Genomic DNA, 13,991 nt, shown 5'->3' with positions numbered 1-13,991 from the left:
AAAACGCCTTTGTTTTAATGATGTCCATACCGATTCTGTATCATTTCAGTGACACTCTGTCCCCTATTTCGCGATAATACAATATGTGCTGCCCTTCTTTGAACTTTTTCGAAGTATTCTGTCAATCCTATCTGGTAAGGATCCCACAACGTGCAGCAGTATTCTAAAATGGGATGGACAAGCGTAGTGTAGGCAATCTCCTTAGTAGATCTGTTACATTTTCTAAGTGTCCTGCCAGTAAAATGCAGTCTTTGGTTAGCCTTCCCCACAACATTTTCTGTGTATTCCTTCCAATTTAAGCTGTTCATAATTGTAATTCCTAGGTATTTAGTTGAATTTATGATCTTTAGATTTGACCGGTTTATCATGTAAACAAAGTTCAACGGATTCATTTTAGCACTCATGTCGATGACCTCACACTTTTCGTTATTTAGGGTCAACTGCTAATTTTTGCACCATACAGATATGTTTTCTAAATTGTTTTTCGATTTGTTTTGATCAATAAATGACAACATCATCTGCAAACAACCTAAGATGACTGCTCAGATCATCTCCCAAATCGTTTATATAGATAAGGAACAGCAAAGGGCCTATAACACTAGCTTGGGGAATGCCAGAAATCACACCTGTTTTTTTCGATGACTTTCCATCAGTTACTATGAGCTGTGACCCCTCTGACAGAAACCACGAATCCAGACACATATCTGAGACGATATTCCATAAGTATGCAGTTTCACTCCTTTCTTGTGGAGGGGATGTATTAGAGCTGACTTCCATTCTCTGGTACTTTTTTATTTTCCCCAGTTGTTTTCAATGACTATTTTACTTTTGAATAACATTTTCATGGTCAACGTTCTGAAATCGGTCCATATTCTCCGTGTGACCTCTATTTCTCAATGATTTTATTATGTCCACAATTACTTCATGTTTTGGGGATTTGAAATCCAGATCAAGTTCTGGCTTTTTGAAGTGTAGTGTTAGTTTATCACAGTTAGGTAGTGAGTCAAAGCATTGGGTTAATATTTCACAGTTATTTTTTGGGTTTATCTCTAGTGTTCCATCTTGTCTTTTGAAACATGAACTTGGTGGTTGATGTCGTGTCATATTTTCTCTGAATGTTCTGTAAAACTTCGATGTGTTGTTTTTGTTGAACTGTTCCACTTATTAAACACTAATATCTTTTAAGTCACATTGCTTTAAGATCCAAAAAACTTAAAATAACCATATTATTTTGACTATTTGATATTTATTGGCCACAGATTGTAACTTGAACCTCAGGTGCAGGGTAAATGAGGACTATTAATTTTGAAAATTGTTCCACTTGCTCGTGAAATGGCCAGCTTGTATGTAATATGTGTCATACATTTATGTAATGTGTTTCATTCATAAACAATGTAAATTTTGCAAAAGTGCAAATTCAGCATCCGATTCCACCCACGTGCTTTGACCCAGGATGTCATCAATATGTCACCACATACATTCGCCAACAAACATGAACAAAAATAAAAATGACACAATAACGTCTCACTCCAAAAAGAAAATGAAACTAAAGGGACAACTGTGGGAAATTGGGGGGGGGGGGTGGTGGTTTGGATGGGGACAACCTAATATACAACAATTAAGAAATCTCCACAGCATCCCAAAACAAATAACAACCAAAAAAATATAAATTACAGTATTCTGCTACATCAACAAAAAGCCACAGGAATCTTACATTTCTCTTTACCTATATAGCTCAACCGCAGCTACTGATACCAAAAAACCAACACCTACAACCCCAAAAAAGTGGAATTGGACGTTTCCCTTGACCTAAATAAAAAACCAGCACCTACAACTCTGAACAATTGAACCAAAACCACGACGACTCAGAAACCAAAATACTCCCTATTCACTACATCAATTAAAACACAACCAACCTACCGTAAATAGACAACACACAAAACATCACCATTACTATAGAATAAAACCAAAACAAAAACTACTTACCAACAGAAACCTCTGGCAGTATCACTTAGATCGGCCACCCCAAACACACACACACACACACACACACACACACACACACACACACAGAAAATGCTGCATATACATGTCCCTGGTCCAAGCCGCCAGAACTCTCGTCAACATCGCGCTATTGCACGTTACACTCAGCGCATCGACATCCACCACGAGAGTGCAACATCAAAAATAACAAAAGGGCATCGAAAAACACAACCAACTCAAAAATTCCGCACTGTAGTGACATCACATACCACAACACCATTACATCACGGCTCGAAGCAGATGGGTGGAATCAAATGCTTCCATTGACCCTAATTTCCCCTGGTGACTGTTTTTTTGGTAAAAAGAAATATGCTACATTTTATTTAAACATAGTATTAACTCCTTTTCATTTTATTCAAGAGGTAGAGACTGTGTTTGGTTCCACATTAAAAGCTTTCATTTCATTTGACAATTTATGTCTTTCATGGTGTTATTCTCAGTGTGAAGTAATGTAAGAAAACAGGATGCATATTTTCCTCATTATGTTTTTGCTGCTTTACAGAGCGCCAGGTAAATTGCATATGGGAAACATCATTAATGATAAATATTTAAGAAGTTAAAATTTAACTTACTCGATGATATTTATATGTAACATACATATATTTTTTCTGCAAAATAAATATCATCAGTTATTTAGTCTTTATTAAATAAACAGTAATAAGCCATGTAGGCCTAATCACAATTTTTCATGGAACGACATTTGCTAAATAATCTGTTTAGACTAAACAGATTTGTTGCAGTGGGCAAGTTGGTAACTGCCACAGAATAGTGACGAATGTTCAGCAGTGTTCACGGCCTATACTTTGTTTCTTGTTGGATGCTGTGAAGCAACTAACTTGAATGGTGATATGGCTACACTTTAGCAATTACATGGTAACTGTGCTTGTTGCTCTGGGATTATGGTGAAGGTGCAGTTGATCTTAAAGCTCCGGGCTGGAGTGACAGTAGCACAGGCAAAATTAGACCAGTTGAGAGAGCAGTTGGCAGCAGTAAGGTTAAAAATGAAATAGGTGACTGGCTGTGGCCATGTGCTAGATTTGAGGAAGAGGTGTACTAGAAGCTGAAAAGCACCTGTTTTCAATCTGGGTAGCTCTAAAAGCTGCACTGCTTCAGTGACTGTGTACAGACAATTGAAGGAAAAACTGTAAGTTAAAGCTGTAAATAGTCAGAGGATTGGAAAGACCAAGAAGGTCCTTCTACTAGTGAGTTTTACATTTGCACTCTGCAAACCACCGTGAAGTGCATGGCAGAAAGTACATCTCTATCAGTTATTAGGGTTTCTTCCCATTCCATTCATGTGTGGAGTATGGGAAGAATGATTGTTTGAATGCCTCTGTACGTGCTGTATTTATTCTGATCTTACCTTCACGGTCCCTATGTGAGTGATATGCAGGGGGTTGTAGTATATTTGTACAGTCATAATTTAAAGCCAGTTCTCGAAACTTTGTTCTACTAAAGTAGACTTTCTCAGGATACTTTACGTCTCTCTTCAAGAGTCTGCCAGTTCAGTTTCTTCAGTATCTTTCTGACATTCTCCCACAGATCAAACAAAACTGTGACCATTCGTGCTGCATTTCTCTGTACACATACAATATCCCTGATTAGTCCTATTTGGTATGGGTCCCACACAATTTAGCAATATTCTAGAACCAGTTGCCGAGTGATTTGTAAGCCATCTTCTTTGTAGAGTGATTCACTTCCCCAGTATCCACCCAATGACCCGAGTCTTATCACCTGCTTTATCCACAAATGAGCCTAATTGATCATTCTATCCCATTTCCCTGCAGAGTGTTACACCCAGGTATTTCTATGAGTTGACCAGTTTGTTGTTTTTGAAGTGCGCAGTTTTACATTTTTGAACATTTAAACCAAGTTGCCTATCTTTACACCACTCTGAAATCTTATCAAGATGTGACTGAATATTTATGCAGCTTCTTTCAAACAGTACTTCATTATAGATAACTACATCATCTGCAGCATCATTTATATACAAAATGAATAGCAAGGGTCTCAACACAACTCCCTGGGGCAACTCCGAAGTTATTTCTGCATCTGATGGGGACTCTCCATCCGAGATAACACGCTGCATCCTCCCCACCAAAAAGTCCTCAATCCAGTCACAAATTCTGTTTGATACCCTGTATGATTGTACTTTTGACAATTAGAATACGAGTGGTACTGAGTCAAATGCTTTTCAGAAATCAAGAAATACTGCATCTGCCTAACTGCCTGGTCACATCATGTGAGAAAAGTGTGAGTTGGGTTTTGCATTATCAATGTTTTCTGAATCCATAGTTGTTGGCATGGAAGAGGTCATTCTGTTTGAGATACCTCATTATGTTTGAGCTCAGAATATGTTCTAAGATTCTACAGCAAGTTGATGTCAAGGATATTGGACAGTAGTTCTATGGATGAATTCTACTACCCTTCTTGTAGACTGGTGTGACCTGTGCTCTTTTCCAAGAACTGGGTGCAGTTTTTTATGTGAGGGATCTACAATAGATGAGGGGTAACTCCACTGCAAATTCAGTATAGAATCTGATAGGGATTCCATTGGGCCCTGGAACTTTGTTCAGTTTTAACAATTTCTGCTATTTCTCAATGCTACTGACTCTAATACTTATTTCATTCACTTTTCAGTGGCACAAGGATTAAATTGAGGCAATTTTCCTGAATTTCCTTTATGAAGGAACATTTGATAATGAAGTTAGTCCCTGTTTCACTTGGTAGAGACTGGACACTAACTTTAATGCCAATAACAGCCTTTACATATGACCGGAAGTTATTTAGGTTTTGTGAAAGATCATTTGACAAAATGCCATTACAGTAATCACTGATGGCTTCACACATTGCTCTCTTGACAGCCAAAGGCATTTCATTCAGCATTGCACTATTTATAACCCTTTGTTTTGTTTTACACCTATTAATGCAATAGTCTCCATTTCTTTAGAAGTTTCTTTATAGTGACTGTATACCATGTAGGGTCCCTCCCATTATGAACTGTACTACTGGGTACATATCTGTCCAGCGCATGGTCAATTATGCTTTTCAACTTGAACCATAGTTCTTGTACATTCTCCACCGCTGTGCTGAAAGTTTCAAGTTCCTCGTTGAGATATGACACAGTTTACTGAACATGTGTGCTTTCTGCTTGTTTTACTTGTCCTTCGTACTTTGGTAATCATTATTGCCACAACATCCTCAGAGAGATCAAGTCCATTTGTTGCCATTAAATCCAATATATTTCCATCATGAGTGGGTTTCCGAGCTATCTGCTTTAGGTAGTTTTCGGAGAAGGCATTTAGCAGTGTTTCGCTGGATGGCTTATCATGCCCAGCACTAACAAAACTGTAATTTTCCAATTGATTGTCTCCATTGATGATTACAGTATGATTGGGGAATTTAAGTACAAGTGAACTGAGGTTTTCTCTTAAGCTTTCAGTTACATCAGGAGATGCGTCTAGTGGGTTAAAGAGGATCCAATTAAATTATCATTTCATGTCCACCCCTGGTACTGAGTCTTGGCCAAACAATCTCACATGCAGCTTCAGTTTCTATTTCGCTGAATCTGAGTTTCATGTCTGTTGCGACAAATGCATCTCCTCCATTTCCCATTTGCCTATCCTTTCAATATACACTTAGATTTTCCCTAAAACTCTCTCTGCTATCAATTTCAGAGTTCAGCCACCTTTATGGACCTAGTATTTTGTGAACTTCACTGCTTTTCAGGCGTTCTTCAAACTCTGGCACTTTTTTGTGAATTCTTCAAAACTTAACCATTAGGATTTTAATACTCTCACCTGTGCAAGGCATTTCTTTTGATCTTACGCTGATGCTTCTGGGTTTCCTGCAGCTATTGTCATTTGGATTGGATGGAGAGTCATCTGATCTGAAAAGTCCTTGTGTGCACATCCACACACAGTCAGCTATTTGAGTGGCAGCCTCCGGTGTGTAGTGCACACTTGACCCATTTAGGAGGCCCTACCATTCACAACCTATGGCACAATCCAGGAAGTCACAGCTTAGCTTGTCGCAGAACCTTCAAAGTCTCTAATTCAGTCCTTCCACTCGACACAGAACCAAAGGGCCATGATTAGTTCTGGGTACAATGCTGCAAATTGCAAGATTCATTAAAACTCCCTGCACAAGGCTGGTCTTCTTAACCTTCTCTGCTAGTTGCTGGGATGATCCAGCTATGACCCCTGAGCCCAGACGACGAGCATCATTTGTTCCAACATGCATCACAAGCTGCAGTTAATTGCACCCATTTCCTTTAATGGCTGCCGCAATAGGCTCTTCAACATGTTGAGTGGAGGGATACCATCATTCGCTGTACGTTTGAACTGATGATTAATAGATCCCTACTGTCTTGCATTTGCCTGCTCTTGCAACTAGATAAAATAGGTTTGCCAAAACAAGTGAAGTGAGTCCTACTGGCTCAGTTTCAGTGAAAGACAGCACCATAGACTTGTTGGTAAGGGGAGATTGGTACAACACCTTGAGTCCTCCCTGGTACCCATCCACCCCGTGCAGGGTGCCTAGCTCTAACACTGAAACACCACTCAGAATCAAGTGGATGTGTAATGACAGATCCCGTACTTTCTGCAGAGGGAATAGTGGATTGTACTTGAGGTACCTTTGGTACTGGTACAACAGATACATGACTCTTGGGAGCTCTTCCAAGACAACGACTCGCAGCAGCTGCCAATTCTTTGGCAGTAGTCAGGGCAATTTCTAGCTGCTTATGAATGTCAACCAACTCTTTCCTTGTTTGAGAGCAACATTCACAGTGGGGATGCATTTTATCCAGTATGCTGCATTACAGAACAGTGTACAAATAACTTTTAAGTTAAGCCCACTGATTATCTTTTAATCTGTTGAGGTAAAAAGTTCCTTATGTGAATTGAAGCAAATACACAAAACGAGATTTCAATCAAGGCAGTAGAACAACCTGTGGTAAAAATTACTAAAACTTTTTGAGGTTAATTATTATAGTTGTAAGCAAACTGGAAAACAGAGCTAATTTATGATAAATATAGACAATATATAGGGTTTCTTCTCTTTAAGGGAAAAGTAGATGTAACACAATATATTGGTTACAATAACTGCTATAGTAACTAAATCACAAATGCCAATTTACTACAAATTAGAATATGCACAGGACAATGGCAGCTTCTGAAAATTCTCAAAAATGCACATTTGTTTCTGTTGATTTACAATGAAATTCAGTGAAGATTATTCTCTGGCAGTAACTGTGAACACCAATCCTGATTTGCTATGAAATAAATTATGCATCCAAAACACTCATACTTGTGAAAGTATAGTTTTGCAAGTGTACAAGTTGTCTTGGGAAGGGAATTCTTTTAAACCAAGTACAGGACGTGGGGTTGTCACCTGTAATTGAAGCTCTCTTGGCAAAGATCACCATGTGGTGATTCTCGGGATTAACTGTTCAATACTGCTTTGCCAACTCACAACCAAACTGTCACCTTACAAATTAACATAGACTTTGGGCTATGGTACAGATCTACCTTTACATTGATACTATGGAAGCCACTGTACAGCTTCTTATGTACTGGTGTGCTTTCAGATTTGTTGGCTGTGCACAATCAAACTGCCACTTTCTTACATAATCTAGACTTCAAGGTACACTACAACTCAGTCTGTTGCCACAAACTATATTTTGAAAACTAATGTAGATACAGAAAAAATATTGTCAGTGTTTCCTTCCCTTTCAGTTTGTGCATGTATGACATCACACACCACATCACCATTGCAATACAGGACATAACCAGCATCTAGTATAGGTTAATCCAGTTAACTTATTTGGTATGGGTGGCAAGAACAATTTGGACCATTACCGCAACTATGCAACTGATGGCAACATCAGGCGCTTCACTGGGAATATTCCTTGAGTGGAATGACAAGCCTTGGTTGAAGCTTTTTGTTGTATATGCAGATGCAGACTCCAGAAGTTGCTTAACAAGATGGGATGATCACACATGGGTATAACTGATGTGTTGCTCCTAACACATTTACATCTCACACAGCATGGTCCACACCTGAATGTTTCTGGAAAGACTTTACTTTGACAACTAATTCCCAGAAGCATTCAGTGTAACCAAAATGCAGTGTCTGCCCAAGCCTTGTGATTTGCAAAATTTTCAATCAACCTTATCTAGGGTAAATGTTTCTCAAGACATAGATGCCAAATAATTGTAAAAACAGTAGAAGTAATTAATGGGAAAACAAGAAATTGCAGCTTGGGCAGCACTAAGGGTGCCAATCATAATACGCTTGGATCTTTCCATCAGTACATAAGAAGCTTGTTAAATAAGGAAAATGAGCTTCCCATATCACTATGGGAAACTGAAATATCTAAAGGCATTTCTGCATGTATGTACTTTGCATAACAGAACATCAGTTGGGTGTTGAACAGGTGCACGTAGATATCTAAAAATTACTCTCATGTTACTGTATGTGTCATGTAAGGAAATAATTTTGCACATTTTTCATTAATCCCTCTGACAGATATGAACTTTGTTGTCACACAAGTGTCACAAATGAATTACGTTATGAATTATGATGTTATGAATTACAATGCCTACTTCCATGTTATGTAGTATTATATTTTTTGTGATTTTTAAATTCAGGTTATTAGTTAAAGACAATTTTTCAGTTGTGTGACTACATGGAACCTGCTTGATAGTTTGTAATGCAGCTGCTCTTTATGTGGATGCCAAGAAGGTCAAACTTGAAATAAGGGTTTTATGAGTGCAGCCTATGGTGTTTTTCAGTAATGTCTTTCATTAAATTCATTAAGGCTGTTGGCGACTCTTATTATGACACTTTTATTTTGTTGAATGCTATGACCATGACACTCTGTATTTTTACAACATGATTCATTGTTCAGATGATACTATCTGTGCTGACATGGTTGCTTTGAATGTGATTACATGAAAGTTGGAGTGGCTATATTTGTTAAGAATTAACTGTGAGTCTAGTGTTCTTCAGTCATACCGATGTGTACAGACAGGACGTCTTTTCCTTGGATGTATTGTTTTCACTGTTATTATTTGTTGTAATGAAACGGTCTCAACACATGCTGTGTGCACAGAAAGTTTCTTTGAGGTACTAATTGTTGGATCTTTATATCTCCAATTATTATTTTAGACTAGATGTGTTATTTAGATGCGTTATTCATTTTGTATAGTTGTAGTGAGGAGATTGTCATGGATGTGGATATGCTATAGGTTTCACACATTCATATGTAATGTGTGTTTCTAGTATGGTGAAAGTACAATGATATATGTTACCATTTTCTTTACAGTGCTGCTAGCCAGATTAAACGAGGAGACCATACCTCTGTGCAAAAGACTGTGCCTAGCAAAAAATGCCCTTCAAGACAACAGTTTTCGTATTCAGCATAAAGAGGAAATTATCATAAAGTGGTTTTGTGACCTTAATGTACCAAAAACACAATCAGAGGATGTATGGAAGGCACTGCAGGAATGCCTTGCAAATATCAGCTCATTGAATATTATTGGTTCTGATATAAGGACTAATGTGAAAAGTTTGTTGGTGCAGGTACGTTTATATTCTGAGAAATTTTAATTTGAAGTGATATACGCTGCTTAGAAAATTGCAGCTACCAGATATACAGGGAATTGTGCTGCTTTTAGTTTGAAAAATAAATAAATAAAAGAGAGAGAGGGGCAGAGGGGAAGAGAAATATAATCGGCAACCAAATTTTGTAGGCTATTGACTAGTTTTAAGTTCTTAACAAATTTCTTATTGATAATGTGTGTGTAATGACAGGAATATGGAAAACAGCCAGGAATGTTGACAATGACCTATGACTTAGTTTATTTTAAGAGTTAAATCTTTGTTTAGAACAAGATTAGTATGGAATTCATATCAAAGTACTCAATACAGCGTGAAAGTACCCCATGGTGGTGAGCATGTTCAACTCATTTGTTGTTTAATTTTGCAGTGAACACATGGTATGTTGTGGGCCGATCACTCTGTTTTTAAAATAATTGAAAAGCCACGATTGCTTCAATATCATTTACTAAATGACCAGTTTCAGCACTCTGAAGGTGCCATCATCGGATCTGGGCAGTGATAATGCCGACTGGTGTTAGGCGAGCAGTGGTAGTTTCATCTGGTGACTTCAGTTTTATATTTTATGGAAAGAACGACCATGAGAGCAGTTTTTTATTATTTTTTGTTGGTTGTGACAATGATTTTATCAGATGGTCTGCCTCATGTGCCATGATGTCCATATGGTTTTATAAATGTTAATCCACACTTCAGATCTGATGATGGCACCTTCAGAGTGCTGAAACCTGTCATCTAGTAAACGATATTGAAGCAATCGTGGCTTTTCAATTGTTGTTTAATGTTACATATTCTTGAAGTTGCATTTGCATATTACTGATGGCTCTCACACAAAAATTAAGAAGTTTCAAGTCACAGCTTCACTATGTTGTCACTGGGTTTCACTGCATATTCAGGTAGTCTATGATCACATTCTTGTTAACATAGTCTGAAAGGAAGAAGTTTATGTGGGTTGACGTCTTGGGCTGTGTAGTGGCCACATTTCACTACTTTCATAATTTTCCAGAAACTATCAATACCTTTCATAGAATTCCACAAACTTAAATAACGGTGTACTCCAATAATGAAATATAAGAAGTAGATAGTGTTAAGTTTTTGGGGCTACAGGTAGGTCACAGTCTTAATTGGAAAATCCACATCTCAGAGATAAGGAAGCACCTTAGTTCATCTCGGTTGCAGTACACTTTCTCAATGCTAAAGATGATTTAAAAACAAAGAAACAAGTTTATTCTGCACATTTTCACTCATTGATGAATTACAAAATCAGTGCACAGTGCAATGGCTGATGAGCCAGACGCAGAATGAGTCCATGGCATGTTAACAACCATTGATCTGATACACTGGCCAGCCTTAACACTAGAAGTATCATGTGAGCCATTTTTTGATCAAAAAGGGTTTTTAGAGGGCTCTACTCCCCTCCATAATCATCGCGGAACAAAATGCTCCTGTGACTTCATCATTTATGGGGTTGTACAACTCACCAAAATTTCATCCTACTAGCACACCTAGAAGTATGAAAAATTTACCTGTTATATCAGTAGTACCATGTGGGTCATTTTTGACCCATACACATTTTAATGCACTTTGATATCAATGACACTGGTCTTCAGACACTAAATAGTTTCTGGACATGCCTCGACATTATTCATGAGATGTTGGAGTATATTATAACACTTTTGGCCAAAAAGAATGCGAAATACTATGAATTCAAAGATTGTTATCAGCATGGAGGGGTATCAGCATGGCTTTCCATTTCCTGCAGACTGGTGACATGCAGGCACACGAAGTGACACTAGGAAGCCCCAAGTAATATATTATGCAGTGGGAAGCCCTCCCCCTCCCTGCACCACTGTCAGGAGCTCAGCTGATAGTTCTGTTACATGACAGCATATGTCATGTGCATCATCCCTATGAAAGTTTCTAGTCAGTATACCTTTGTCTGTGGTCAAGCTGAGCGGGCTGAGGCAGTCCTGATGCCAGCGACGTGAGCTTGCAGTTTATTTTCACAAGTTTGCGTCATTGAAGCTGTGATTGCAAGACAACATGGCCTTACGGAGGCTGAGATTCTCTACTATTTGGAGAACATTTCACTGATTCTATCAAGCAATGAATACGGTAGTGAGATGAATATGGAGGAGGATAACAATTTTGTTCCAGTGGAAACTGCTGACTCAAGTGATTCAGATGTATCAAATGAACAGCAAGCAGAATCTGATCCATGATGACCTACCTCTTCCAAAATGTAAGCATGAACCATTCAATTGAAGTTTTTGAACCAATGAGCATGTAGTCCATGGTGCAAGTTCCTTTTTTCTGTTCTTTATGTGTCAAATTTATGGATTCTACCAGTGGGCGTGGACGTCCCTCCCAACAACGAGCCAAATCAGTGTGCAGTGCAGGTCGGGTCCCTCGACAAGGACAATGATGATGGGGTGCAGGATTTTCTTTTCCCACCATTCCCTATCTCTCAGCAGCTAAAAAGAATTTTGATAAATGATTCAATTTGCAGCTGACAAAGGCAGTGATCCAGGTGTTGTGGATGACGCAAAAGATGGCAATAGTGTGGCGGTCAGTGCAGTTGACGGAGCAGCGAGAGGTGGACGTGGTCACGGTATTTGGGTGCCAGACATGGTGCAGCAGCTCATCGTGGACAAGGAAGAGGAAGTGCCATGCGACATCCACTTCCAGGCAAGGAAGTGCAGAGTTCCAGTGGTACCAAGTGGGGACGGACTGAGCCAGGCGACATAGCAGATAGACGCAGTGCCCAGAATGTGTTGCAGAAGGTACCCAGGCTGACAGGACACACCATACGACATGTTGTGGATGACTCACCACTCTCTGTGTTGCGGCTATGTGTCAGTGACCCCATCAGAAACAAATGAAAAAAAAGCACTGAAGAAAAATCTCCCAGCACAATTGGTAATAATGAGTGGTCCCTAAGCCTGGAAGAACTAGATGCTTTCATTGGATTACTCTATGCTCTTGGAGCATATGGTGCCTGGGGTATTTCATACAAAGACTTATCAAGCAGTAAGTGGCACTCTTTGGAGATAACTCAAAGAAGTCCCTCCTGTGGCATTGAGTGGAGACGATGCATTGTATGCTACACTCTTATACAAGTCCGGCCACAATCTTCTCACAATATAGCATGGGAAAAAGACAAAAATTTCCTTATTCTGAGCAACATGCATGCTAGATGTCAAGTGAATGAAAATGTTGAGAAGAAAATGTGATGTTTTATAATTAAACTGAGGGTGGATTCGATATAGTTGACCAAAGGGTTATACACTACAGTGTACAAGCTGGCACCCACTGATGGACTGTGCGTATCTTTTACAATATTCTTGACCCTGCCATGATCAATGTTCACATAATTTTTAAGTTACTTACCTCTGAGAAGATTTCATTCTGAGCTTTACCCTCAGAAAAGCAGATGAGCTTGCTGCCCCCTACAAAATGCAGAGAGGAGCCAATCTCCCTTTGCAGACACTCGATATTGGTGCTGGCCGATATGCAAATAGAAGGCGTTGTCAAATTTTGGTTTCCTGCAAACAGCAAGAGGAGAATAAAACATTAAACATATGCTTCAAGTGCAACAAGTGTGTGTGTGTGTGTGTGTGTGTGTGTGTGTGTGTGTGTGTGTGTGTGTGTGTGTGTGTGTGTGTGTGTGTGCGTGTGTGTGCGTGTGTATGTGTGTGTGCGTGCACAAAAGCTGCCAAGCAAAAGCTCTTGTTGAATGTCTGAGCTGTGACTCCATTCCGGCTTAGACAATTCTGTCAACTCTTTGTTCCTAAACATTTCCAAATATTTATAATTATAGACCGAAGTTGTTGGTTCTTATGTTTTAGTTCCTTGATTGCGATAAGCAAGAAAACACATGGATCATTTTAATCACCTGCTGCATTTTAGAATGTTTCATAAATTCTCAGTACTTAGCTTATTTGTCTGTAAAAGTAAAAATACTATTAGTACTCACGTAAACAGTATGTTTTGAATCAGTTTCATTCTTTTTATAAAGAAAAACATTGTAACATTGTTTTACGTACTTGTTTTAACGATGATTGATGAGAGACTGTGGAATTTACTCTGTAAAATTTAAAATAAAAATAAGCTTATTTCTGAAAATTTGTTTGACCATGTACTATTCATTTTAGAGACCAAATAATCTTTGGTTATACTTCAGTGTCTTCCTGAACATATTGTGAACATGGTGACACTGAAAACACCATCCAGATATGAATGAAACGGCAGTTAACTGCTGTAGGTCAAAAGTGACACACAGGTACTACTAGGGCTATGGCAAAGTCCGGTACTTCTAGTGTTAAAGT

The 13,991-nt window shown here is 38.7% G+C and overlaps 1 protein-coding gene across 1 annotated transcript in view; it reads left to right on the top strand.

The window, feature by feature from the left end:
• The window catches only part of LOC126162321 (uncharacterized), a 135,723-nt gene that overhangs the window by 4,723 nt on the left and 117,009 nt on the right, over positions 1-13,991 (top strand). The window contains exon 2 of the mRNA XM_049918745.1: positions 9,374-9,630. Coding sequence (XP_049774702.1) covers positions 9,374-9,630 — 257 coding nt within the window. The remainder of the gene's footprint in view (positions 1-9,373; positions 9,631-13,991) is intronic.

This window comes from Schistocerca cancellata, chromosome 2 (assembly GCF_023864275.1).
Source record: "Schistocerca cancellata isolate TAMUIC-IGC-003103 chromosome 2, iqSchCanc2.1, whole genome shotgun sequence".
NCBI lineage: Eukaryota > Metazoa > Arthropoda > Insecta > Orthoptera > Acrididae > Schistocerca > Schistocerca cancellata.
The sequence above is the reverse complement of the archived record's forward strand: the minus strand, read 5'-3'. Positions and strand labels throughout refer to the sequence as shown.